Consider the following 25,764-nt stretch of genomic DNA (forward strand, 5'->3'; position numbering starts at 1 on the left):
TGGGGGGCGTGATCCCTGAGGCTCCCCCTCTCATTGGGCAGCCTGCTGGTGGTGTGACTGGTGGTCAATGTGCCCTCCATCCCTCCAAGTGTGTGTAGGCTGAGACCCTGTGAGTTCTGGGCACCCCCAGCCTATCTTCCAACCCAGAGGGTCAGGTGGTCACCAGGCAAACCAGGGTCCCAGGAATTTCTTAGGAAAAGGGACTCTTGGTAAAGGAATTGGCTTCTGGTAGCCTGTTGTCAGAGGGTGAGACTGGGGGTTGCTGCAAGGTCTCACACTTGGGGGCCCCTCTCCCCGTGGGCAGGTGGGGCCCCCATGGAGGACCTGTGGGTTCTCAGTCAGCAGAACATAAACATGGATGTGGCCACATTCAAGAAGCTGCAGAGAGAGGCTGTGCTGGTAGGGCCATGGAGAAGGGCAGGGCCTCTGGTGTGGCGGGCTCTCAGGAGAGGCAGCCAAAGCCCCCTCCGAAGTCTGGAAGGGCCAAGGAAGGGTCTGTGGGTGGGGCAGCATGGGATGGTTTGGACACAGTAGAGGACAGCAGCCTTCTGGGGAAAGGCAGGCAGACCCTGAGCCCTGTCTGGGGGCTTTGGCAGCCGTGACCATTGCTGAGGTGCAGAAACTTCTGGGTGCAAACCTGGTGGGCCTGAAGGCTAAGGAGGGGAACAGCCCACTGCGGGACTGGATCTCCTGGCAGTCGCAGGAGGACCTGGACAGTCTGGGGCTGGGGCTCCACGGCGGCACCCCCAACGGCTACCTGGTCCTGGACTTCAACGTCCGAGGTGGGCTGGGGTGGCCAGCCGGGTGGTGTCGGGCAGAGTGAGGGGCAGGGTCTGAGTCACCTCTTCTCTGTGCAGAGGACTCCTCCGGAGGCCCTCACCTCCTCAGACTAGGACCTGGACCTGTGCTCACTGTGACCCCAAGTCGGCTCCTGGCCTTGATCCTGAACTGACCCCACTGCTATGCTCTGGGAACTGGGCCCTGCCATGGAGACACCACCTGGCTGGGAGTAGGCCTGGGTGGTCTCTGTCTGACCCCGAGGGCACCAGAGCTCAATAAAAGAAGCCCCATCCCCCCTCGAAGAGGTGCCCTGTGGTGTTCTGAGAACTGGGTGGGAGGGCCCTGATGGCTGTGGCCCAGTTGACAGTGTTCCCTGGGTTTCAACCCTCCTCTTTGCACTTGGAAAGGGGAGGGACTCCAGGCAGGGGGGCCCTCAGGGCCTTCCTGATGCTGCTTCCATTGTTGGGTCTCCCCCCAGGCCAGGCCAACACTCAGGGTGGCTTCTGGTGACACTGCTGCCCCAGGAGATGGCAGGCTGGAGTCCTGATCCTAGTTAAGAGGGTCTCTGTCCCTCCTCAGGCCCAGAGCAAAGGGACACAGGCAGGAAGACCACCTTGTCCTTTATTCAAATCAATCAGCGAAGTCAGTCCGCGGAAACCCCTCCCCAACCCCAGTTCTTCATCTGGAAGAAGCCAGAGGGCAGGGGCAGCATCTCCCTCACTGGCTGGGGCAGTGACCCTGGGCCCAGGTCCTCAGTCTGGCTCCAGGTCCTGGGAGCTGGGTGTGGGCAGGGACTGGCCCTGCAGGCCCCTGGGATGTGGGACGTGGCCAGGTCCCCTGGGCATGGGGCAGGCATCTTGGTCTAGGCAGGCATCCAGCTCCACCTACCAGCCCCGGTTTTCCTGCAAGTGGTGCTGGGGCAGCGCTGTCTTTGGAGGCCATGGGGCAGGTGCCCTGTGAGTGGTTCCAGCTGGGCCCCAGGGTGCTCCAATACAGCAGCCACAGGAGGCCTGACGGCAGGGCCACAGCAAGTGGCAGATACCCCAGGTGGGCTGCGTGTAGGTGGAACATGGAAGGAGCACCCTTCAGTCCAGCTGGGAGCCCCCAGGCTGTCCTGCCTTCCCCAGGCCTGGGCGGCCCCTGCGCCGGGCTCAGGGCTCACACCATCCCTGTGGGTGGGGAAGAGCAGTGAGGACACCCATGTACAGCTGCTTTTCTGGGTCCCGATGGGGACCTCAAAACTTCCCCACTCTCCACTTTCTGCTGCTCAGCAGATTTTGGAGGAGGTGTCCCTCAGCAGGCAATGCAAGGTGAAGCCAGTGTCACCCAGATGTCACCCGAGGAGGCAGAAGGAAAGAGTAGGCCAACTCTTGGGCGCAAGACAAGAAGCTAGTAGCAGTTGGGGGAGGGGGGGCACACAGGGCAGAGCGGGGATGGCCCGCTGGAGTGGGGAGGGTGGGTGCAGGCATACCTGAGCTGGGGTCAGTGCTCCAAGGCCGGTCTGAGGTGGGGACTAGATGGGGCATCCAGGGGATGGTGTTGGGGGTCCCAGTTGTCAAGTGGGTGAGGCCGGTGGGGCCGGTTGGGTCCGTGTCCAGGCCCAGCTCACCCAGGGCTGACCGATTGAGGCTGCAGAGCCAGGAGCTGATGGTGGGGTGGCTGTGAGCCTTCTGCAGGTCCCCCATGTTCTGGCCCAGCAGCGTCGTCACGTTGCCCACGCTCAGGCTCTGCGAAGGGAGCGAGGGGTCGTGGGCGGGGTCAATGCTTGGCCAGAGCGCAGGGGTGAGACCCAGCAGAACGCACCTGGAGAAGTGACCTGGGGCCCACACTGCCTGCACACCTCCGACTTTGGGGTGGGTGTTGGGGCCTGCAGACCGTAACCTAGGCATCCTCGTCTAGGCCAGCCCCACCCCCTGACGGGTAGCCCCCGGCCCACCTGCAGCACTCGGGTGTTCAGACTGGTGAAAGTGTCAATGTCCACGGAGACGTTAGCCTGGGGCAGGTGCCGCAGCTCCTCCACCGGGGCACCGCCTAGGGGCGGGGCAGCGATGAGGGGCGGGGCTTCCGGGAGGCGTGCCCTACGCAGGGCGAGGTCTCACCGAGGTAGGGGGAGGCGTGAAGCTGTAGTAGGCGTCTACAGTTCTGGCGGTGCCGAAGGCCTCTCGGGCCTTGTCGTAGAGCACGTTCTTGCGGCTCTGAGGGCAGGAGGAGATGTCCAGGGCTCCGGCCAACCTGGGTGGGGGGTGAGGCTGATGGGCAGGCCAGAGGCCCCTTCTCCTCTGGACGCTGGGCCTGGCTCCCGCTTTCTGAACCACAGCTTTCCTCTTGCTCTCCGTGCTAGGTTCAGTAGTGTCTCCTCCAAGTTCACGTCCACTCAGAACCTCAGAATGTGAGCTTATCTGGAAATAGGGTCTTTCCTAATTGTAGCTGTAATCAAATTAAGATGTGGTCATACTGATTTAGGGTGGACCTTGAATCTAACGACTGGTGTCATAGAAGAAGGAAACTTGGACACGGACACAGTGGGAAGCCAGCTGTGACAGAGGCAGAGATGGGGGTGATGCAGCCCCGAAGCTGGAAGAGGCAGGAAGGAGCCTCCCCTACAGGTTTCAGAGGGAGGCCAGCCCTGCTGACACCTTAACTTCAGACTTCTGGCCTCCAGACTGTGAGAGGACACATTTCTGTTGTTTTTAGCCACTCTAATCTTTTGTTACGGAGGCCATAGGAAGGAAGCTAATTACCTACGATGGCCTGGCCTGGGCCCCCACCGGATCCTTCCTTGGCCGAGGAGTGGAGGTAGCTCTGAGGTGTGGGGGGTGGGTTGCTGGGTGGGCTCACCGAAACTCCAAGGGCCGGATGGCCTGGATCTGGCGGGGGCTCATCCAACAGAGGCGGGAGCCCCCGTTGGCCACAAGCAGGGCACTGGTGATGGTGCCGATGTGGTCCAGGAACTTCTGCAGGATGACCTGTGGGCAGGGTTCGGGTCTGCAAGGCCAGGGTCAGCGGGGTCCCCTGCCCACCCCCACCCCCACCCTCACCTCTGTCTGGTTCTCCAGGGCCCCGTCTGGGGCCAGCAGGGCCACGACCGTGTCCTTGGACGTGATGTGCCACTGGCCAATCTCCGCATGGGAGTAGAGGTAGGCCAGCGAGGGGATGAGCTGCAGCTGCTCCTCGGGGACGCTGCCTGGGTAGACCTGCAGTGGGAGGCAGGTGGTGGTCAGGCCACATGGCCGGCCCACCACCTGCCTCCCACTGCCGGTCGCTGGCGCACCTAAGCCAGCTTGGCCTTGACGACTTTCTGGCACTGGGTGGGCAGTGGGTGCTGCAGCAGGGGGTCCAGGTTGGCCCTGAGCACACGGCTGCCCAGGCAGGACTCGAGCTGCACGCAGTCGTAGCGTACCAGGAAGAGGTCATCGTGCAGCGTGGCTGCAGTGATGTTGCCAGGGATGCAGGGTCTCCCTGTGGCAAGGTGGAGTACGGGTGTTGAGGACCCAGCTGGTCAGCACTGCTGCTGACTTTGGGCCCCACCTCACTCCTGACCTTGACCCTTCCCAAGCTTGACTCCTAGCCAAAAACTTGGCCTGGACCAGACTGACTCAACCCTGACCTTGGTCTCAACTCCCAGTCCAGCCCCACCAGACTCTGACCACTCCCCTCAACCTGGACAGAGACCCTGGGCCAAGCTCAGGAGGTCCAGGCAGAGGGTGCCATGCCTCTGGTGCCCCCACTCCGGGATGAGGAGCCTGAGCAGGGGGAGATGCGAAATCCCCAGGCCATGGTGGCCACACTGACCTGTGTCCTGCTTGGGCCGTGAGGGTACCAACTTGGCCTTGGCCTCGAGGAAGCCAGTGCCAAAGCGCCTGGCATCACACTGGCTGAGCTGCCCTGCCCGTGGCCACTATGGCCACTATGCTGCCAAAGAAGTCTAGGCCCACGGCCTGGCGGGCGGGCCTGGAGAGTCCACACCCTGGGGAGGGCCACCAGGGCTACCTGTTCCCTCCTTCCTCCCCACAGACAGAAACTCTGTGACGGGGAGCGACTGGGGACAGCAGTTGGGCATCAGAGTGGCTGCCGGCCGACCATCAGGCCTGGGCAGGCTGGTGGAAGGTTGGCTGGATCCCCACCTGCCCCGGGGTGCTGCCCTACCTCCTGCAGCTGCATCCACAGGCTGGGGCTGATGTAGGTGGCTAGGGGTCCCAGAGCCTGCAGCCCCTCCAGGTTCCAGGAGCCAGAGGGCCTGGTGTGCGAAGGGGGCTCTGTGTCGGGCCCTGAGCAGCACCCAGACCCCTCAGACCGCCTACCCTCCCTGAGTGCCATTCCCAGGGCCTGCCCAGCAGAGACTCTCCCACCCCAGGCCTCTGGGCACCTCAAACCCATACCCCATAGGCTGCAGGGTCAGAGTGGGGTGGGAGCTGGGTCAGAGGTTAGAGGTCAGTGGGGCTGTGGACATTGATCTCCAGGCTGCCTCCTCTATCAGGTGGAGGAAGGGAAGCCTGGGCAGATGGCATGGGCCCCCACTCACCCGAGCCTGGTCCTGCCGCTGGCCAGCAGCCTGTTGAGGGCAGCCATCAGCTGGGGACAGTGCCGCAGGTTCTGCAGCACATGGGGGTCTGCAGCCATGATGCTGGATGCATCTGTGTCACACACCAGGACCCCGAGGAGCAGCAGGTCGGAGGTGCTGAGGCTCGGGCGGGGCCCTCCCTGCAGGACAGCAGGTCAGCATGAGCCTGGTCCCACTGCCCGTCGTCACCTGTCCTGTCCTGGCCTGGCCGGCCCACGGTGCCTACCAGGCAGGCCAGGGCCCTGTGCCGCAGGGTGGCCCTCTGGTCGGGCAGGTTGGCCAGCAGCCCTGTGTTGCCCTGGGCTGTGCGGTGGACGAAGGCCTGGCAGTCGGCTTCCCTCACCTGTGTCAGTCTGTGGGAAGGTTGGGGGGCTGTCAGGAGGGGGGGAAACTGGGGGGCCTCCGAGTGACTGAGGTGTCCCTGGGGAGCATGCTCAGCCCACGCGGCTGGGTGCTGGGCGGGGAGGGGCACTCATTCGTAGAGGAGCAGCAGGTTGGTGGGGTGGAGCTCGAAGTCGCCCTGGAGGCCTTGCCGGGCGGCCAGGTTGGCCAGACAGCTGAGCTAGGCAGGGCAGGCAGCGTGTCGCTTCCTTGCCCGGCTGGGGGCTTGCCAAGCCCCTTTCCCTCTGCCCATCTTAGGGCCCCCCACCTACCTCTCAGCCCCCGTCCCCACGTCCACCCGTCCCCTCCTTCTGCCTGCTGGCTCTCTGTCCCTGGACTTCATGTTTTCCTCTTCCTGCCTCAACCTCCACAACGAGAACCGGCCTCAGAACGGGTCAAACCCAGCTTGAGAGCCCCCTCTCCTCTGGCATCAGGCCCTTGCCCACCCCAGCCCCCACTGCACCACATTGGCTCACTGAGGATCTGCTTATCCAATGCACCCCTGCCTGGACGTCTTGTCCCACTTACTTGGCCTACTTTGGGGTTGTTTCAGATTTATTACTAATTTTATATTAATTTTATAATAAGACAAAATAATAGCTTTCTTTTTTTCCTTCTTTTTATTAAACTCAGGGACTGGTGACGCTTGGGTCAGCTGTGGGTGCAGGTGAGCTCAGCTGGCCCCTCTCACAGCCCAGGTGGAGGAGAGGCCAGCAGGCTGGAAGATCCCTCGCCCTCGGGGAGCCTGGAGGACCTGCCACAGGTGCCAGATGGAGGCCAGGTAGGCAAGCCCTCACCAAACGAAGAACAAGAGGCAGGAGTCTGTGGGTGATTGGTGAGAAGTCCTGGAAACAGTCCAAAGTGGGCCACACTGGAACATCATCCAGGGGAGGGAGAAGCCCACCTCAGAGGCTAACTTCCTGTCCGCTGGGTGACCTGAGGGGCGCATCTTGTGTCAGCTAGAGACAATCGTGCAGCTCTCCAGCACAGGGCCCTTGTGCTCAGGAGAGCTACTCCGTGTCCTGGCACCACATTCCTGGCCCTTGCTGCCTGGGTCCTCTGCCAGGGATGCCTCCCTTCCTGCCCGTCCCCGGGGCCCTTCTCCAGGGAGTCTGCCCTTGCCCTCGACACCCAGGCAGTCTTGGCAAGGGCCGCCGCTGACCTGCCAGGCTCCGAGGAGGACATGCTGCGTCTCCATCCTCCTGATCAGAGCGGCAAGCTGGTCCCGGGCTAGCTGACTGGCCGGCTGGCACCAGAAGCCTTGCAGGAGGGAGGTGTTGGCACTGGGCAGAAAGGAGATAGACAGTGAGGGGCAGAGGGAGTAGGGGTCCCAGACTGCAGCATTTGGGGTGGAGGTCAGACTCCTCAACACAGGGTGGGGGTGAGAGACCCAGGAGGTGTGGACAGCAAGGCTCTGGCCGTCAGCATATGCATACCACACATTTCCCCCGAGGGCGCCCTGTTGGTGCTGGGCCCTGAGCTATGAGCAGGGCTTAAAAGTGGCCCCTGTCCAGACTCAGGGTCTGGTTGAGGCCCAGTTCCAGAGCTTGGGGCTCTGAGGTCCCAGCGATGGCTGAGGTTTTGAAGGGCACCTGTTGGGTGTCTGCAGCCAGGCCTTCCTCGTGATGTGAATCTAGTAAGATCCGTGCACAGGGGAGGGTTAGGTCTCATGAGACCTTAGCCTGGGCCCAGCTGGTCCAGCTTGGCCTCCAGCCCTGCCTGATCAGTCAACTGACTGATCAATTGATTGATGGCAGATCAGTGGCCTCCAACCCCCACCAGGACAGAGTCTCAGTTTGGGACCTGAGAGGGCAGCAAAGCTTGGGGCAGAAAGAAGAAAGCTGAGAGGCCTCAGGACAAGAAGTGATTGTCGGGACTTCCCTGGCAGTCCAGTGGTTAAGACTCCGTGCTTCCAATGCAAGGGGTATGGGTTTGATCCCTGGTCGGGGAACTAAGATCCCACATGCCGCATGACGCGGCACCCCCCAGAAAAACAAAAAGTGATTGTCTGCCGGGCCGAGGTGGGGGACCCGGGCCCCACCCAGCCGCGATGGCCTGGGGTCCTGTCCCAGCCATGTGGGTGTGACTCTGATGAAGGACACCAGCTGCCCTGAGCCATCTCCAGCGAGTGACCTGGGCAGGCAGGGCCAGGCCCCCCATATAGGAGCCGGGAGTCAGTCCTGCCCCGGCCATGTCTGGGCCGTCAAATGCAGACCCTGGAGATGGTCCCTCCTTCTCACCCCCACCCAGGCCTGCCAAGGAATCTGCTGGGGAAACTTGATTGTGACTCCGAACCTGCACTCACCTGGCCCACATGTTGGCCCTGCTGACATCCAGCCCTCCCTGGGTGGCACCCTCGGCCTGGGGATGAGAGCAGTGGGCAGTGAGTGACACCAGGAAGGTGAGGCCTGGGCTCACCAGGGCACTTGGAACAGAACAGGCCATAAGCATCTGTGTGGGAGCGTCCAGTGTCGGTCTCCCCAGGGCTCCCTGTGTCCCGGGTGGGCCTGTGACAGCCCCAATACGGAGTCCTTGGGAGCTCCACGGTGCTGGTCACCTGTGTGCCAGCCTGGGTCTGAGCGTGCTGTGTGACCAGGTGAACATGTGTGGCAGTGTGTCTATCTGTATACACGGCTGTCTGATGCTGTATGCCTGTGCCCCTAATGGTATGTACAGTGGTGGTGGTGTATACACAAGTATGGTGGGGTGTACATGTGTGGGATGGCATGCATGACTACACAGTAGACCTGTGTGCCTGCTGGTGTGGCAGTGTATACATTCTGTGACGATGTGTAGCTGGTGGCATGTGACTGTGTGTCTGGAAGCATGTACACACCTATGTGATGGCCTGTATGCATGCCTACCCGTGTCCACGTGTGTGCACCTTCTCCCTCCACCCCCTGTGGCTCTGTCTTCACAGTCTGAGCCCTGAAACCCCCGAGCAGAGGGACAGGGGTCAGCTACCACCTTCTCCTGCTCCTCGGTTGCTCAGTCCCTTCTAGCCATGGCCCGCCTTGTCCCTGCCTTGTCCCCAACAGGACCCCCACCCGCAGTGCCCCATCTGTGCCACCCCCTTCCCTTCCCAGACCCCCAGTAGAGGCTCAGGAGGAAAGAGGGTGGTCCTGCTACCCCGAGGAGCCGGCCTTGGGAGCTGCCCCCCAAGAGGGGGAGGGAGAGTCATCTCACCTGCTCTGGGGCCCATGGCTGTGTGGTGCCCACTGGTCATCCTGGCAGGAAGGCACCGGGGTCACAGGCAGCGGGTCTGGGTCAAGCTGGAGAGGAGACAGGAGGTGGTGAGGCCGGGGCAGGGTACAGAGGGGAGGTCACCACCCAGGGTCACACAGGACAGGTGCCATGCAGGGCAGGTGACCCCGAACCTTGGGCTGCAGCCGTGTCTCTTCGTCTTTCAGGAGGGCACAACCCACAAGCAATGTGTCTCTGGAACAAAAGGGAGCAGCAGAGGGGGAGCCAGGCCAAATCCCGGCTTTCTTATCACAGGTCAGGGCTCAGGGGATCTGCAGCTGGGCTGCTGTGTCTCCAGTGGACAGCTCTCTCAACAGCTCGGAGGTGGGGGTGGGCGGCGGTCCCAGTGAGACCCTGCAGCAGCTGGGGTGAGAGGCCTGCTGGCCCCCAACCTGACCTGGTGCAGCCCCAGCTTCACCCCCACACCAGGTGGCCCCTTCCCTTCTCAGGGCCTCGGATGCCCAGTGAGACTTGGCCCCGGGCACAGCCCATGCTGCAGCCTGCTGGCAGCTCTGGCCGTGGTGGAGACCGAAACTGAGGCCTGGGGAGGAGGTTGCGCCAGGGAGCCTGGTCCACACTGCTGGCTCCTGGACCACGGCCTTGCACGGGCTGCTGGCTTGGGGCACCTGTGCGCCTCTGGACTCTGCATGGCCCAGGAGGAATATAGGGAGGTAACCGCCCCAAGTGGGGGCCAAGACGGAGGCTCAGAGGGGCTCAGCTACCTGCCCAGGGCCACACAGAGTCCAGACTCACAGCTGGGGCCCTGTGCGTCCAGTTGGTCGCGGCTCCCGTCCCACCCCTGCCCCTCACCTGAGCACCAAGAACTCTGTCTGTCCTAGAAGGAGGCTGCTCCAGGTCCAGGTGGCAGATATCAGAAGCGGGGATATTGTAGACGTGGCGCCAGGAGCTCCAGACACCAGTGGTCCCACCCCGCTCTGTGTCAGCCCCTGCAACTGAGCTTCGGGGCGCAGGTGTGGTGCAGGGTGGGGGCACCACGGTCTCCGCTCACCTCCATGGCTCGCTCAGCACCCTGCCCTGCCAGCCACCCACTCCTGCAGTGACGCCTGCCAGGCAGATGTGTAGGGGAGGGGCTGGGGCTATACCAGGTGATGCAGCCTTGTCAGCCCCTGGAGGCCCCAAGAGCAGTGGGCACCTGCTCCCCAGCCTCACAGGAGCGGGAGGCTTAGCTCCCAGTTGGCGGCTGCCCAGCACACACCCCTCCCCTGGGGGGCCTGGCTCAGCCATGACCTTGCCCTGAGGGTCGCACCTGCGTTTGTACACGTGTACACCTGCACTTGACGTGTGCCGGCATCCATGTGTGAGCACACATGCACATCCGTGTGCACCGAGGAGCACACACATCTATGTGCACACGTGGTGCATGTGGTTCATGTGTCCCCTGCAGGGATCTTAGGCACACGTGGCCCCACTGTGGGGCCTGGGTTGAGTGACATGTGGCGTGTTTCTGTACTGTGGATACTGGAGCAGAGCCGGCTATGCATGTCCACACGTGTGTGCACTGTGGGGCAGGGAGGGTGTGCAGGCAGCCTCAATGGGAGAGCTGTGCCTGCCACACGTGTGGCCCTGGGGCCCAGCACCCTGGGGCCCAGGACAGGGACGGCTCCACAGGGCAGGTCTCCAAGGCAGAGCAGGAGGTGTGGCTGCGGGAGGGTTGGGAATGAAGGTGCCCACAGACACTTCTTCCCCAGCTGAGGTGGGGCGGGCTGGGTGCCCCAGGCTGGCCCTTGGCCCCAGCTTTCACCACATCTGCCCCTGCTTGGCAGGACCAAGAGGGCTCTGGGGCCTTGAGCCCCCATGACATGGGTTCAGCCGCTGAACAACTACCACCTGCATCAAGGGCCACACATGCCCATCGAGCCAGCCCCGCAGACAAGCAGAGGTGCTGACCCTGGGGGACCGGCAGCTGGAGGGACCAGCTGAGGATCGCTCCCCGGCCCCTGGATAGGCCCCATGGGAGTCCAGCTGCAGCATCTAGAGCTGGAGGGCACCCAGAGCTTGTGGTGACAGCCCCTCTCCCCTGAAAACTGTCCAGTGACTCCCCGTCCAGCTGGCCCAGGATGGGCTTCCAAGGGCCCCTTGGCCACCAGGAGGGCCAGCTCAGCTCCATTTGGCAGGGTGTGTGGCAGTGAGGACAGTGACCCCCAGGGTCTGGAGGGGGGCGGGGTCCAGGGAGCAGGTCCCACTGGAGGTGGGCAGGCTCACCCTGGGCTCTAGCACTGACCCCCTGAGGCTGGCTGGTCAGCTCTGGAGCAGTCAGTTTTGGCTGAGGGCTTGCTGGAGCTCTGGGTGCTGAGGGGTCTGTGGGGGTGGGATGTCACTTGATGGTGGGGTCTCCACCCACCTCAGGGTCCAGGCCTGGCTGAAGGACACTCCCCATAGGCCAGTGAGTGCAGGAGGCCAGATGCTGGCTGCCCCTTTTGGGTTTGGCCTCTAGGGAAGCCCAAGGCCCCGGGTGGACAAATGACCACAGCAACAGAGCGAGTGCTGGGCTGTAGAGAGTCACACCCATCCCCAGCTCTGTCCTGTACTGCTCGTGGAATCCGGCCCCCGCCAGCAGCACGGCACAATGCTCGCCGTACACACGAGGAGACTGAGGCCCACGCTGGCTGACGGCTTGTCCCTGTCCACACAGAGTGAGCAGGGGCAGGGTTGGGCACTTGGGTGTGCTCCTGACCTGCCGGCATTGTGCCCCCTGGAGCATGACCGCTCACGGGCTGCCCCACAGTAGGCTGTGGGGGGCAGATGGACTGGGTGGACTCCATGTCCTGGGGCCAACGGGAGAGGCAGCATACCTGTAGGGAGCAAGGTCGGGATCTGTGGTCCTGGGGGTTCTCAGAGGGGCTGACAGGGCTCTTCAGGGGGAGGAGCCAGGCTGTGGGGAGAGGGGAAATATACATGGAACATCCCCAGGGCAGTTCCTACCCATGGGCCCCTGTTGCCCTTCCATCCTGCCTTCCCTCCCTCCGTGGCTGCCTGTCTGTCTGTCCAGTCTACCCCTCTTCCTGTCTGTCTTGTCGCTTGCTCTGCAGGCTCAGCCCATGGGCCCTGAGCCAGGCTGTCATGCCCAGGTCAGTGCTCTGCGGCGGGTCACGCCTGCCCTCCGCTCTCCCCTAGGCCCCTCCTCAGCCAACTGGTCCTACCCTGCAGACCATCAGTCAGGGTCGTCCCAAGGCCCCAACCTGGCTGACCTCCTCAGGCCATTTGGCAGTAAGCAGGGGCTGGAGCCCCAGGGCCACGTGGTGGCGTCGGCTGTGTGCTCCCGTCCCTGTGGCTGGGGTCGGGGGTGGGGGCCCTGGAGGCTGGTTCCTGGCCCAGCCGAGACTTCTGGCTACAGAAGGGTGGGGATGGGGGTGACCCTTGGCTCCCTGGCCTCACCAGCAGCTTCCTGGGACCTGAGCGGGGGGACAGCAATGATGCCAGCCAGCTGAAGAAAAATGATTCTTTCTGTCCTGGCATGAGAAACGCCCTCCAGAGTTCAGGACCTGTGCCCCAGGGAGGGCCCCAACATGTGGCCAGTCGCTGGGGCACAGGGAGGAAGACCTGGCCACCCTTTGGGGTGTTGTGGGGTAGCCCTGCCTGAGCTGGGTGGGGAGGGGCCCCTGGGGGCCCCTGGAAGGAAGGGCTGTCAGGGTGGTCCTGGCTTGGCCACAGCCCCTGTAGGTCCAGACCCTCTGGCAGGTGCCAGCAGTTGAGAAGCACCTGGGTGTGTCCATGGGAAATGGAACTTCCAAAGGTCACCGCAGTCTCAAGAGGACAGGGCTATGAGGGGCCGGGGTCAGCAGTGACCCCGTGTGGCAACAGCAGGCATGACAGTGGCTGAGCACCGCCCAGAGGTGTAGGGGGTGGGGCCGTGAGGAGGGGGCGTGGGGAGAGGCGGGAAGCCTGCACAAAGTGGGCTCACGGCCCTGAGTCCTTTGGGGACCATTCTTTCATTCTCTATACACACTCACTGAGCAGGGTCTGTGGGCCGGGCCACGCTGGGGGTGAGGGGCTGATGCTCCGCAGGGACCTAAGGAGGAGACAGTGGTGAAATGCTGAGAAGGAGGTGAAACAGGTAAGAGTTGATGGCAGAGGAGGGCATTAGGGTGTGGGGGGGCAGATGGTGGCGGGGAGAGGAGGGCAGAGGGTGAAGGTAGTGGGAAGGAGGTGGAGCGGAGGGTGGTGGGGGGAGAGGTGGGGCAGTCCTCAGCAAGGAGGTGAGGTGCTGGGAGTGCCAGGAAGGTGATGCTCTCCCACCCCGCCCCCATCTGACAAGAAAGGGTTGTGCTGGGCACATCACAGTAGCCATCCATCTGTCCGGGCTGCTGCCCCGTGGGTCCCTCCGATCCTGTTACAGATGAGGAGACGGGGGAGCAGAGGCTGGGGCCTGGGTCTCTGCAGAGCCCCCATGCGGGGTGGGGGTGGGGTGGGGGGCTGCCTCTGGCTCCACCCGGGCTGAGAGCTTGCTGTGGTTACAGGTGGGGTGAACCCAGGAGCCCCACAATAGGGCCTGTCTGCCTTGGCCGGCCAAGAGGAGGGGCCTAGCCTAGTTGGGCACAGGGACATGGTGTGTGACCTCAAACTGGCTGGAGGCCTAGGCGCCAGCCCTCCCGTGGCATTCTGAGGTGTTGGAGGGCCCCAAGGTTTGCACTGTGAGGGCAGCAGCTCTACGGAGAACCCTGGTGGGACCAGGTGGATGCTCTGATGGTTTTGGCTGTGGGTCTTGGGGTCCTCCAGGGATGCAGCTGACCCAGCTCTGTCCCCTACTCAGAGCCCAGCCCCCACACCAGGGCTGCAGGGTGTTCACTGAATGGGGGGTGGGCAGGTCAGCAGCTAGGATTATAAGGTCCATCCTGGCTCCTGTTGGGGTCTAGGGCAAAGGTCTGTCCAGTGAAGGGATGGGGTGGGGGTGTGAGCCCCCTGAAATCCCCACATCAGGCACATTCATGGTCACTTGCAGGGTCAGTCATTGAGCGTTTATTCCCAGTTCTCAGAGCTCAGCTATGGCTGGGGAGGCGTGGCCGTGTTGTGGGGATGGAGGAGGGGGGGGCTGGTGGGCTGCCCTTGCTCCCAGGCTGAGGTCCTGCCTGGAAATTGCCAGGCAGGTGACGGAGGCAGCAGCCGCAATTAGGGGCCCGGAAGACCCCATGGAGCAGCGCTCAGGGCAGGCCTGGAGGGATGGCACGTGAGGTGGGGGCTGAGGAGTGTGGCCCACACCCACCTCCATGTGAGACGCTCAGGATGCAGGTGGAGGGGGCAGAGTCTAGCAGAAGCAAAGGCACAAGGTCAGACGGGCCTAGCAAGGAGGGTTGAGGTCTGCAGATGGAGAACCCAGCCAGGCTGGGGTGATGGCCACAGAGGGTCCAAGCAAAGCAGCGTGGAGCACGGTGCTCTGGGGTGTTGGCTGGGGGCCCAGGAGGAGCCCACCTTGAGGGTGGCCCAGGTCCTGGCTCTGCCTCTTCCAGAGTGACCCCGATCAAGTCTACAAATAAGTTCCTGGGGTTGAGGCTCTAGAACCAGGGAGGTGCTCTGGGGCAGTTTGTGGGGGTTGGGGTGTTGGGAGGGAGGCCCATGTGGGTCCCACAGCCCAAGAGCTTAATCCTCTGGAATTGCAGCTGCCTGGCTCCCCCTGCTGGCCAGGCCTGGCCATTGCAGGGATGTGTCCAGGACTCTGACCTGCAGCCCCCAACCGTTGGAGTCCCAGCCTGCCATCCCCACCCCAGCACGATGCTCTCAGTTGTCCGGCTCCAGCGTCCACTCCGACAGCCACTTCAGGCAGGAGGCCCGCTGTGCTTCTGTCTCAGGGAGCTTGGCAGGGGGCGGTGGGGGCCGGCCCGGCCCGGGCAGGGGCGTGGAGGGGCTGCAGGGCCTGGGGCCCCCTTCTGTGGGGTCAGGGTCTGGGGCAGCCCGCAGGACCTGGACGAGCTCGTCCAGTGGCTGCACCAGGGTGTGGGGGCTCCAGCAGGCATCGAGGGTGGGCACGAAGGGGTCGGGCGTGCAGGCCTCCACGCACTCGGTGCATGTGGGGATGCGCAGGTAGAAGGCGTGGAGCATCATGCGGAAGGGCTGGTCCTCCTGGTTCGAGGCCTGGCCATAGGTCTGGTCCCCCACGATGGGGTGGCCCAGGGCGCTGCAGTGCACGCGCAGCTGGTGCGTCCGTCCTTTGGGGAGGAGACGGGGCCAGTCAGGCGGGGGCGCCACCCCATGCCCACCCCCTACCCATTCACGTCATGCCCAGCACCGTCCTTGAAGCCTCACACAACCCCTGGGGGCAGCAGACCTCCCCGTTTCATGCCACAAAGACGTCAGAACTCAGAACAGAAGCGACTTCTGGGGTTGCCCCTGGTGAGGCCAGGGCGATGCTCGATCAACTAGAGAACCCAGGCCAGAGCGACCTCGTACAGGGCAAGAGGCTGCAGGCTGTGAGGCTGAGTGTGGGGGAGGAGTCAGCCTGGCCAGCAATGCTGGGAGACCCTGGGCAGGTTCCTTTCCTGTGTGATGGGGACACTTCGGTGCCCTGTGCCAGGAGATGCCCAAGGCAGGACACCATCAGCAGATAGCAAGGAGACCTGGGCACACGCGCCCTGGACACACCCGTGAGAGGCTGCAACAGCACTTTGGAGACAGGATCACCTGCATACAGTCCGTGTTCCAGGACCACCAGCTCAGTGAGGCTTGGTTTTGGGTTCTCACAGCCTGAAGGGAGCAAGGAAAGCCCAGAGAGTTGGCTGGGCCAGCTCCATGGCTGAGTCCACCCCAATCCCAGGTCGCCTGCCCGGGTTGCCCCAGCCTACCCAGGGTCCCCACTGGACGACTGTGTCCCTGGCCCCCACCCCCTGCCCTCCGTACCCTGTGTGCCCTCAATGCACATGGTGTGGGTCCGGCCTTCTGTGCTGTTCTTTCCAATAGCATAGCTGATGGTCATTCGGCTCTCCTGGACGTGCCCCCGCACCTGCCAGGAAGGGGGTCACACGCTGCTCACGGGGTCACCCACCACTGCTGGGAAACCCATCTGACAGCCAGAGGCTATCAAAGTGGATTGAGAGTTGGAGTCTCCTGCTCCAAGGACCAGCTGGGCCTTACCAGAGCCAGATAAGCCTTGGTGACTCTCCGGTCCTTGAAGCACCTGTAGGCACTGCCTGCGGCTGCCTTGTTCAGGGCCACACAGAGTGCCCCGCTGGTGGAGAAGTCCAGTTGGTGGCAGAACCTGGCATGGGGCAGAGGATCAGTGGTGACTGGGCCGTGGGCCGCTTCCCACCGATGGAGGCTGCTGTGGGTACCTGAACCCGTAGCAGGTGTCAGGGTCGGCCAGCTCTGGGAAGCGGTGCCGCAGCTGCTTCTGGAGGGTCAGCGTCTCCCACCAGGACTTGCTGTCGATGCGCACATCCCAGTGCTTGTTCACCACCAGGAAGTCACGGCTCCGGTACACGACACACAGGTTCTCCACGCTGCCTGGCTCCATGGTGGCTGCAATGCAGGGCAAGTGCATGGAGTGGGGTCATGGGGTGCCCAGCCCACATCAGGGTCCTGCCCACCTGGCGTGGACACCCCTGCTCCCCAGGGCCCTGGGTCTGAAGCCACCGAGGCTGTGTCAGGCAAGCTTGCAGACCTACTGTGTGCCTGCACTCTCACCTCTGAGTCAAGTAGCAGGGTGTCAAGTAGCAGGGGTCTGGCCAATATCAGGGGGGCTAGTGTTGCCCTAGGCTCTGGCTGTGGGTTAGTCCTGCCAGACCCGGGCCTGGGGAGAAGCAGTCTTGCCCTCCAGCCTGCTCCCACGGACCCTTCCCGGACGGGCCACGGACGCGCGATAGGAGCCTTTTCCTGAGTGGGGTGGGGTGCAGGGCAGGGGATGGGGCTCTCCCTCTCCCACGTAGACGTCCCCTGCCCTGCCTCCCCTCCGAGGAACCCTCGCCTCCCGCGTCTGATGGGCACAGGCGGAGAGGTGCCCGGCGGACTCCACTGCGAACACTTCCCGCGCCCCTGCCCATTCCGAGATCGACCTGCAGCTGAGCTGCGCCGTCTGGGCCCCCGATGCTGCTGCCCGGCCCTGGCTCCTGCCCTCGCGTCTCCCTGCCTCGTGGCCCAGCAGCCCCGGAGCAGTCACTTGGACCACAGAGGTGCGCCTCGCCGGGCCCAGCCTGGGCGCTCAGTCCCGCCCACGTCCCGCCCACGTCCCGCCCACGGCGCAGACGGGCGGCCGTGCTGACCAATGGAGAGCGCCCGGATCCCGCCGCTCCAGCTCCAACGTACGGACTCAGCCCCGCCCGGCCTGCGCGCGCAGCCCCGCCCACGCCCCGCCCCTCCCGCTGACCAATGGCGAGCGTCCGGATACGCCGGCCGTTGATTGGCGGCGCCGGGTCGCTTTGGGCAGGAGCTGCGCGCTGGGCGCGGGAGGTTCGCAGCCGGCGGCGGGCGGCCATGGAGGAGTACGAGCGGGAGCTGTACGGCGTCGAGGATGACTTCCACAGCCAGTTCGCGGCCGAGCTCGAGGTGCTGGCCGAGCTGGAAGGTAGGCGTGGGCACTGCCGTGGCCTCGTCCCCCGTAGCTCGACAGGGGTCTGGCCCACCCGGGGATTCCAGGAGGGCTGCTCGGAGGGGAGGCGCGAAGGCCGGGAGGCAGCAACAACCTGAGAGAGAGCAGGGCCCTGCAGCGCCGCCGACCTCGGGGGCCGTGACTGTGTGCAGACGAAATGCTCCGCATGACTGCTGTGAGTTTTCTCTCCGCAGGGACAACCGCCATGTCGCCTTCCAGGGACCCCTGGCCCACCGTGGGCCGGCCCCGCCTGACGTTCGAGGAGACCATTGCTGGAGGGAACGCTGCCACTCACTGCTCTCCAGGCGGACCTCCAAGGAACAGCAAGGGCGGTGCCAGGAAGAGGCAGCTGGCCGCTGACATCCACGGGGACAGACCCCTGCCCCCTAGTATGTTTTCCGGGGGCCTAGAGCATAGGGGTGGGGTTCGAGGCTGGAGAAGGACCTCTGTTCCTTCCATGTGTCTCCCCAGCCCCCAAGGTCAAACGGTCCAGGCTGGAGGCTGCCAGGAGACTGAACTTCAGGTCCGATGAGATGGAAGAGCCGCTGCCTCCTGACTCCCCGACTCAGGACATCACCCCCCCGCCGAGTCCTGAGGTCCCTGCTGAACTATGGGGCAAGGGGTGTGTAGCTTGGGGTACAGGTATCTCAGTATCTTGGAAGGATCTGGTTTCTTCGACAACGTCTTGAGGGCTGGGGATTGGGGGTCTGTGGGAGGGCTGGGTAGCCAGCAGTGGATCCAAGTCCCTTCCCCAGGAATCCCCAAGATGGTCATGGTCCCTTCCCAGGCCCTTGGACACTGGGGCTGATGTGGGTCTCACTAAGGCCTCGCCAGCCGCCCGCAATCCTGTCCTGAGGCGGCCCCCTGTCTTGGAGGACTACATCAATGTGACCTCCACCGACGGCGACCGGGCCTTTCTAGTGCTTCGGGCTGACCCAGTGGGCACTGGGGTCCAGGTGGGTGCTGTGCAGACACGAGCGGGGGCCTGGACATCACATCCCCTACCCTGACCCTGGGAACCCCTCTAGAGGTCCATCTGGCCTCTAGTCTTCCACTCGGGAGAGCCATCTTTCTCCTTCACTTTCCTCCTCTTTCTCTTCTTTTTTCTTCTTCTCCTTTTTTTTACTTCTTTTCTTCTTTTCTCTTCTCCTCCACCTTAGATCTGCTGTCATTCCAATGATCCCTTGGGGTCCCTGGTGAGAAGGGGCTCCTTGTGGCCCGTTGATGCTAGGAAATGCCATCTAGGTCCCTGAGCACTGTTGGGAGGGGGGTTGTAGAAATCCCATAACCTAGAGGAGGGTGACTGATGCTCTCCCTTCCCTGCAGAGCCCTCTTCTTGACATCCGGTGGCGTGGCCGTGGCCAGCTGGACCTGCTGGGTGTGTCCTTTGCCTCCCTGAAGGAGAAGATCGACAGCGAGGTAGGGTCTGCTGGGGTTTGCTGGGAAGGGAGAGGTAGCTCAGGGGTGAATGGCTGGCTGAGCCATCCTGATTCCAACCCCATTGTCTGCACAGCGGCGGCAGCGACTGCTGGAAGAGGCCCAGCGGCTCTCGGACACACTGTGCAGGTGACACAGTGGGCCCCTCCACCTCTGAGGTCCTCACCGGTCCTTGGACTGCTGACCACCAGCATGTATTCTGGGGGGTGTGATCCCTGCATGGGGTTAAGGCCCAGTGGCTCAGGGCACAATGCTCTCCAGTCTTAGGTCAGAGGAGGTGGAGGAGGGGCCCCAGCCCTCGGGGGCCTCTGAGGAGGAGCCGGCTGACAGCCAAGATGCTTCCCAGCATTGCCTCTGGGTGGATGAGTTCGCACCCCAACGCTATACGGAGCTGCTCAGTGACGACGTGAGGTCCTGTTTTTGCTTAAGTGGAGTGTGACTGGCTTCTTTGTTGCCGAGAGAAAAGTACTTAGGGCCTAGCAGGTCTTCATTTTGCCAGCCCACAGAGGGGTCAGGATTTGGAGAAGGGATTTGACCAGCCTCGTTGAATTGTAGGTGGGGAAACTGAGGCCAGTACAGAGCCTTTCACTGGTCATCACTTGTCATTCAGCCTCAGCATCACTGTGTGTGTCTTTGGGCTCATGACAGTAGGGTGACATGAGGGGCAGGCACTAGGAGTCCTTGGTGCTGGTGGCTGCCCCCCCAGGCTGGGCCTCTCTTCTTGCAGTTCACCAACCGCTGCCTCCTCAAGTGGCTGAAGCTGTGGGACTTGGTGGTGTTTGGCCGAGAGTGGCCCACCCGGAAGCCCAGACCCAGTGTGGAACCGGCCCGTGGTGGCAAGGAGGCCACAGCCTCCAGCAAGTGGAAAAGCCACGGACAGGTGCTAGAGGAGATGCTGGAGGCTGAGCTGGATCCAAGCGGGCGGCCCCGGCAGAAGGTGAGCCCACCTGGCTGTGGGCTGTTCTCTGGATGGCTGGCACCTTTGCAGCCTCTGGGGGCCATGAGGCACATTTACTGCCCCCGAGGGTGTAGGTGGAACGATGTCAGGGTCTAGGTGAGGAGTGTCAGCAACGTGAGCTGGGAATTGAGTCCTTTCTCCTAATGACTTAGATAAGACTAGCACTCCTTGCAGGGCCCTGCACCTCCCCACAGTGATTATGCTGGACTGTGTGTGCGTTCTGGCTGTTAGTCACGTCAGTAACAGCTGTGTCCTTGTCAGGTACAAATGTCACTCACTTCAGGTAAGGCTTTATTCTCGCTCTGCACGACCAGCAGGCAGGGGCTTGTTTTCCTTTGGTGACTGGGGCAGGGCAGGAGAACATCTCTTAGCACTGAGCTTCACGGGATAGGATTTTCAGTCTCTGGCGGTTGGGTCAGGGTCTCCCAGAGTCCGTGAGGTGGTGTGGGTTACAGCACGTTTTCTCCTGCCTTGGCTGCAGGTGGCGCTGCTGTGTGGGCCCCCAGGGCTGGGCAAGACCACCCTGGCCCATGTGATTGCACGGCATGCTGGGTACTCTGTGGTGGAAATGAACGCGAGGTGAGTTGGGGGAGGGCCAGGTCTCCTTTTGTCCTGGTATGTCTGGTCGAGCCTGGGATACAACCCTGAAAGCCTGGGGGTGGTGGGCTGTGGAACTGTCCATCCTCAGGGCTCACTGGGATTTGGCCACAGTGTCATGGGGTGGCCTTGTGTAGTATCCGTGAGTTGTACACGTGGTGGCTCTGCCCTGGGAAATTGTCCTGCTGGGGACACTGGCTGCTGCCCTGGCTGAGGCCATGGCTGCTGCACTGGCTGAGGCCATGGCTGCCCTGACAGCCCCTCCCTGGCCTCTTGGTTCCAGTGATGACCGCAGCCCTGAGGCCTTCCGAACGCGCATCGAGGCAGCCACGCAGATGGAGTCGGTGTTGGGCACTGGTGGGAGGCCCAACTGCCTGGTTATCGATGAGATCGACGGGGCCCCCACGGTGGGCCTCCTGGGTGTGCTGCGGCCGGGTGGGCAGGCAGTGGGGGCTGTGACTCACCTCCGTCTGCATGTCCCCTCAGGCCGCCATCAATGTTCTCCTGAGCATCTTGGATCGCCAGGGCCGACAGGAGGCAGAGCCAGGGGGCCCCGCTGTGCCCACGGGCGGGGGGCGGCGGCGCCGGGCGGAAGGGGGGATCCTGATGAGGCCCATCATCTGCATCTGCAATGACCAGTGAGTGGGGCGGGGCGGGACGGGGTCTCCGCTGGGTGGGCGTGCCCCACGCCTGCTGGGCTGTGGCACGCACCCTGGCGGCCCTGGCCAGGTGGGCTCGCTGTGCAAACCGCTCATCCCACAGGTTCGTGCCCTCCCTTCGGCAGCTGAAGCAGCAGGCACTCCTGCTCCACTTCCCGCCCACGCTGCCCTCCAGGCTCACACAGCGGCTCCAGGAGGTCCGTGAGGGCTGCCCTCCCTCTGCCGTCAGGCCCCCAGCCTCCCAGCTGGTCCCAGGATATGGGGTGGAGGTGCTGGGACAGTTTGGTCTCTGGTGGTGGGTGGTTCCAAGCAGTGACCGAGGTCCTTCCTCAGGGATTTTCGGCCTTTGCTTCCCATAGGACAAGAGCTGACCCCTGTTTCTAGGGAGGAGGTGGCTTTAGGGTGGGGGTCGGGGGGACACTCACCCTCTCACTTCCCTGCAGATCTCCCTGCGGCGGGGCATGCGGCCTGACCCTGGCGCGCTGGCGGCCCTCTGCGAGAAGACAGACAACGACATCCGCGCCTGCATCAATGCCCTACAGGTGGGCAGGTGGCCGTGGCGGGGGTGGGGCAGGGGCAGCCAGCAGCCAGTACTCCCCCATCCCCACACCACCGCCGTGTCTAGTTTCTACACGGGTGGGGGGTCAGCCACTCTCACCGCCCCACCCCCCACCCCATGTCCAGTTCCTGCATGGGCGGGGCCAGCGGGAGCTGAGCGTTCAGGCTGTGCAGACCACACGCATTGGCCTCAAGGACCAGCGCAAGGGCCTCTTCTCCGTGTGGCAGGAGGTCTTCCAGCTGCCCCAGGCCCGGAGGTAGGTAGGCCAGCCCCAGTCTGGGATGCCAGCCAGCTCTGCCTTTGCTGACGGGGTGTGAGGCTGCACGGCCCTGGGGGCTGCTTGGTTCTGCCTCGGCCTCCCTCACTGTCCCTTCTCGGGGACCTCAGGGTATCGTAAACGTATACAAGCTGGTGCCGCTGGGAGGGAAAGGGTGGGCAGGGCTGGGTCCAGGGTGATGGGGCGGGGGCTCCACTCCAGCCTCAGGGCCCTCTCTGCAGGCACCGCGTGGGTCAGGACCCGACCCTGCCCTCCCACACACTCCTGCTCGGTGATGGGCACGTGGGTTCAGGGCCCCTCGCTACCAAGGTGCCCCTGACCGCGGCCTCTCAGCGGTTCTACCACATCTTGCATGTGGCCGCTTCTGCGGGTGAGCACGAAAAGGTGGTCCAGGTAACCATGCTCTACCTCAAACCTTTGCGGGGGGCTGAGGGGCAAGAGGCCAGCATCTGGCAGTGTTTCTCATCCCCAGACAGTGAGTGGGACACGCTTCAGATGGTGCTGAGCCCGAGGAGAAACAGGCGGGTGGGAGGGCGGGGAGTGGACACGGGGCATCGGGAGGCTTCTGAGAAGGGGTGGGAGCAGGGACAGGCTGGGAGGAAGGACTGACCCTGGCAGGAGGGGGATGGCCAGCGTGGGGTCGTATGATGGGGTCACTCTGGCTGCTCTTGGGGAACTATCTGAAGGGCCCCGGCAGTAGCTGGAAGGGGCTGGATTCTGGATGTGAGCTGTGGGAACAAGGACGTGGGTGCACGTGGGGTGGAGAGCAGGTGGTGGATGCCCCCCATCCCCTGGGAAGCCTGGTGTAAGTTGCCTCCCTGGCTAAGCAGCTTTGGATTAGCAGCTGGGGATCCTTGCAAATCTGGAAATCCACTGTGTGGAGGGCAGTGTGGTGGCTGGAGGGGAGGGATTCCCACATGGAACAAGAGTGGGGGCTCTGTGTCCTTGATTCTGGTGAACAGAACTTCCTTTAGGGAGGGGTTGGGGGCTTCTTTCTCACATGTCTCAGGGTCTTGGTCACACCAGAGTTGGGGTGGCAGGGTGGGCCTTCCTGGCCACCCCCATCCCCAGGGCCCTGTGGCTACTTGCTGGTGTCTGCAGCTGTGCCTGAGACCCTGGGCCTTGCAGGCAGGTGGGAGGGGAAGGGTCCCACTGTGTGGTGCTTGTGCTGTGGGCTGGGGGGGCGTGAGGCTGGAGGGGCTCAGGGAACTGGCCTGTCCACCTGCCCGCAGGGCCTTTTCGACAACTTCTTGCGGCTGAGGCTGCGGGACTCCAGCTTGGCAGCCGTGTGCATAGCACTTGACTGGCTCGCCTTCGACGACCTGCTGAGCCGGGCTGCCCACCACGGCCAGAGCTTCCAGCTGCTGCGCTACCTGCCCTTCCTGCCCCCGGCGTTCCACCTGCTCTTTGCCTCCAGCCATGTGCCGAGGATCACCTTTCCCACCAGCCAGCAGGAGGTACGCCCCACGCCCTGCCCATACCCAGGGTCTAACACCGGGGCCCTGGGTGACTTGGTCCTCGTCCGCCCTCCACCCCAGGCCCAGAATCGGATGAGCCGGACACACAACCTGATGCAGACGCTGGTGTCGGGCATCACGCCAGCCACCCGCAGCCGGGCTGCACCGCAGGCGCTCATCCTGGACACCCTCTGCCTGCTCCTGGACATCCTCGCACCCAAGCTGCGCCCTGTGAGTGCCTTGCCTGGAAGGGCTGTGGCTCCTGGTGGGGGCAGGCCCCTGGCCACGCTTAGCACCCCTGCCTGCTGCCCACCATCCCACAGGTGAGCACACAGCTGTACAGCGCCCGAGAGAAACAGCAGCTGGCCAGCCTCGTGGGCACCATGCTCGCCTATAGCCTCACCTACTGCCAGGAGCGCACGCCCGATGGGCAGTATGTCTACAGGCTGGAGCCGTGAGTCTGTGTAGCACCTGGGGTGGGGGTGCCTGGGGGCAGGAGGCTGGGGGGCTGGGCTCCAAGTGCCATGGTGATTGCTCGGCGTGAGTCTAAATGCATGGCTTTGGAGGTGTGAGTCTGTTTCCCCATTGGAGGGTGGGAGAGTCAGTCCTAGCTCATTCCTTGCCCAGATGTGACTGGGGGGTGGGCACAGCCCTGGGACCTGAGGTTTACTGCAGAGCCTCTCAGTGCCCCCAGGAGCTACCCCCAGAGGGCCCTTGAGCTTCCCAGGGCCCTGTTTCTCTGTCCTGAGAGGGTCGTGGGGATGGAGGACCGGCAGCAGTGGTGTCCAGATGCAGATCCTTGAGGCAGTAATGATGCTGGTTCCCAAGCACCCAGCCCCAGGCCTGAATCCAGGCCATGCCACGTTGTGTCAGTTCCTCCCTTGCAGCTTTCTTCAAGCCCACATACAGCTGGGGAAACAGAGGCTCAGAGTGGATAACACCCCTGCTGCCACAGAGCTGGGTGCGGCAGGGACAGGACTGGACCCGGTCCTGCATTGTTGCATTCCGGCAGTTGGGGTTGGTGCTAGTGAGTAGCTTCTGCCCCGTCTCTGCTGACTGAGTGCCCTGGTGTCCTGCCCTGCCCTGCTCACCCCGAGAGCAGGAACGTGGAGGATGTCTGCCGCTTTCCCGAGCTGCCCACCCGCAAGCCCCTCACCTACCAGGCCAAGCAGCTCATTGCCCGTGAGATTGAAGTGGAGAAGATGCGGCGGGTGGAGGCCTTGGCCCGGGCTAGGGTCGGCCCCCAGGTGAGCCCACCCCAGGCTTTGAGCAGAGCAGGGCCCTCAGAGTGGACACCGTCCCTGGTATGATTCTGCCCAGTCAGCGCTCACTGTACGTGACTTCCTGTAGGTGGACGGGGGTCCCCTGGGGGGCACTGGGGAGAAAGGGGCGCAGCCATCTGCCCCATGCAGCCACGAGCAGCGGCTGGAGTGCATCCTGAAGAGAGCTGCCCTGGAGGAGCAGGTGTGGTAACCCTAACCCTAATGGGGGGGCGGGGCTAGGTGGCCAGAGGGTGGAGCCACGTGGGCCTGGGTGGGCGACCTTGGAGTGCTATGGTTCTAAGTCCTGGAGGTCCAGCTCCCTGCTGTTCAGCACGATGGTTCCACCTGGCTTCAGTTTCTCATCTGGGCAGGATGCTGGCACCTCCCACCCTGGACCTGACCTTGGCAGGGAGCAGGCGACTGTGAGGGTGGTGAAGGGTGGAGGGAACACTTGCAGAGAGGGTCCGCGCTGGGGTGAGGGTAGGGGGCCATTGCCCAGAGGTGCCACGAGACCCCTCCTCCCTGGGAGATGGCCTCTGGGCCCTCCCACCAGGTAGGGGGCTGTCCGCTGTGGGTCAGCCCCCGTGAACCTGACCGGCCTATCTCCTTTAGCCCGAGAGGGACTTCTTCGGTCGTGTGGTTGTCAAGAGAGCGGCAGCCCCGAGCACAGGTGTGTGGGGAGGTGGGGGTGGTTGAGGGACTGGGGTCAGGGTGGAGGAACGACTGTGTGGTCCCTGCAGAGCACGCAGCCCCTGAGACTGACACGGCCGAGCAGCGCATGGGCACCGCGGTGGGCAGGAGCGACGTCTGGTTCCGCTTCAAGGAGGGCGTCTCCAACGCCGTGCGGCGCAGCCTGTACATCAGGGACCTGCTGTAGCCTGGGCCACACCAAGCCCCCACCTTGGCTGTGCTAGATACTCTGACCCACACTTGACGTCCCCAGGATCTATGCTGGACACTGTGGGGGCCGTGCCAGACCCCCCTGTCCATGCCGGACACTCTGGGGTTGTGCCAGACACCCTGGATCCACACCGGCCACCCTGGAGCCACACCAGATGTC

General features: G+C 63.5%; 3 protein-coding genes across 9 annotated transcripts; 1 reads left to right on the plus strand and 2 right to left on the minus strand.

The window, feature by feature from the left end:
• Nucleotides 1-1,938: 1,938 nt before the first annotated feature.
• MSLN (mesothelin) lies at nt 1,939-8,948 on the minus strand. Its single transcript, XM_060030983.1, is given in 16 exon segments — nt 1,939-1,949; nt 2,252-2,507; nt 2,717-2,841; nt 2,903-3,012; nt 3,619-3,746; nt 3,819-3,974; nt 4,052-4,239; nt 4,573-4,672; nt 4,674-4,718; nt 4,927-5,017; nt 5,303-5,481; nt 5,568-5,694; nt 5,812-5,903; nt 6,885-7,005; nt 8,028-8,148; nt 8,909-8,948. Coding segments are annotated over 16 exon segments (1,890 nt in total).
• Nucleotides 8,949-11,765: 2,817 nt separating this feature from the next.
• Nucleotides 11,766-17,191, minus strand: RPUSD1 (RNA pseudouridine synthase domain containing 1). 5 transcript variants are annotated; one of them, XM_060031425.1, is made up of 6 exons: nt 16,246-16,634; nt 16,049-16,172; nt 15,815-15,917; nt 15,560-15,661; nt 14,684-15,126; nt 11,766-11,858 (listed from the first exon to the last, which is right to left on the minus strand). In XM_060031425.1, exons 1-5 carry the CDS (start codon nt 16,452-16,454, stop codon nt 14,699-14,701), a joined length of 966 nt encoding a protein of 321 aa, XP_059887408.1. In that variant the 5' UTR covers nt 16,455-16,634; the 3' UTR covers nt 11,766-11,858; nt 14,684-14,698. The 5 variants fall into 5 exon arrangements, with proteins under 5 accessions (XP_059887408.1, XP_059887410.1, XP_059887409.1 ...); XM_060031427.1 differs by lacking the exon at nt 11,766-11,858 and adding an exon at nt 17,173-17,191 and having other exon boundaries at nt 13,908-15,126; nt 16,246-16,432; XM_060031426.1 differs by lacking the exon at nt 11,766-11,858 and adding an exon at nt 16,966-17,094 and having other exon boundaries at nt 13,908-15,126; nt 16,246-16,432.
• Nucleotides 17,192-17,359: 168 nt separating this feature from the next.
• On the plus strand, nt 17,360-25,722 carry CHTF18 (chromosome transmission fidelity factor 18). 3 transcript variants are annotated; one of them, XM_060031421.1, is made up of 22 exons: nt 17,370-17,474; nt 17,693-17,887; nt 17,970-18,120; nt 18,286-18,454; nt 18,825-18,917; nt 19,012-19,064; nt 19,197-19,341; nt 19,663-19,872; nt 20,375-20,472; nt 20,774-20,897; nt 20,977-21,128; nt 21,253-21,346; nt 21,593-21,691; nt 21,834-21,964; nt 22,207-22,378; nt 23,218-23,442; nt 23,524-23,673; nt 23,766-23,896; nt 24,545-24,689; nt 24,793-24,906; nt 25,317-25,374; nt 25,445-25,722. In XM_060031421.1, exons 1-22 carry the CDS (start codon nt 17,384-17,386, stop codon nt 25,579-25,581), a joined length of 2,937 nt encoding a protein of 978 aa, XP_059887404.1. In that variant the 5' UTR covers nt 17,370-17,383; the 3' UTR covers nt 25,582-25,722. The 3 variants fall into 3 exon arrangements, with proteins under 3 accessions (XP_059887406.1, XP_059887404.1, XP_059887405.1); XM_060031422.1 differs by having other exon boundaries at nt 19,203-19,341; XM_060031423.1 differs by having other exon boundaries at nt 17,360-17,474; nt 23,218-23,673.
• Nucleotides 25,723-25,764: the final 42 nt, after the last annotated feature.

The sequence above is a fragment of the Delphinus delphis genome, chromosome 15, assembly GCF_949987515.2.
Source record: "Delphinus delphis chromosome 15, mDelDel1.2, whole genome shotgun sequence".
Classification (NCBI taxonomy): domain Eukaryota; kingdom Metazoa; phylum Chordata; class Mammalia; order Artiodactyla; family Delphinidae; genus Delphinus; species Delphinus delphis.

What these genes read in the sequence shown, in the direction of transcription:
- CHTF18 (XM_060031423.1), top strand. Translation starts at nt 17,384, where the DNA reads ATGGAGGAGTACGAGCGGGAGCTGTACGGCGTCGAGGATGACTTCCAC. An exon ending in GGTGCTGGCCGAGCTGGAAG is followed by an intron (nt 17,475 to 17,692) that starts GTAGGCGTGGGC and finishes TTCTCTCCGCAG; the next exon opens with GGACAACCGCCATGTCGCCT. An exon ending in CCTGCATCAATGCCCTACAG is followed by an intron (nt 21,692 to 21,833) that starts GTGGGCAGGTGG and finishes CCCCATGTCCAG; the next exon opens with TTCCTGCATGGGCGGGGCCA.
- RPUSD1 (XM_060031425.1), bottom strand. Translation starts at nt 16,454, where the DNA reads ATGCACTTGCCCTGCATTGCAGCCACCATGGAGCCAGGCAGCGTGGAG. An exon ending in GACACCTGCTACGGGTTCAG is followed by an intron (nt 16,173 to 16,245) that starts GTACCCACAGCA and finishes GCCCCATGCCAG; the next exon opens with GTTCTGCCACCAACTGGACT. An exon ending in GTGCATTGAGGGCACACAGG is followed by an intron (nt 15,662 to 15,814) that starts GTACGGAGGGCA and finishes TGCTCCCTTCAG; the next exon opens with GCTGTGAGAACCCAAAACCA.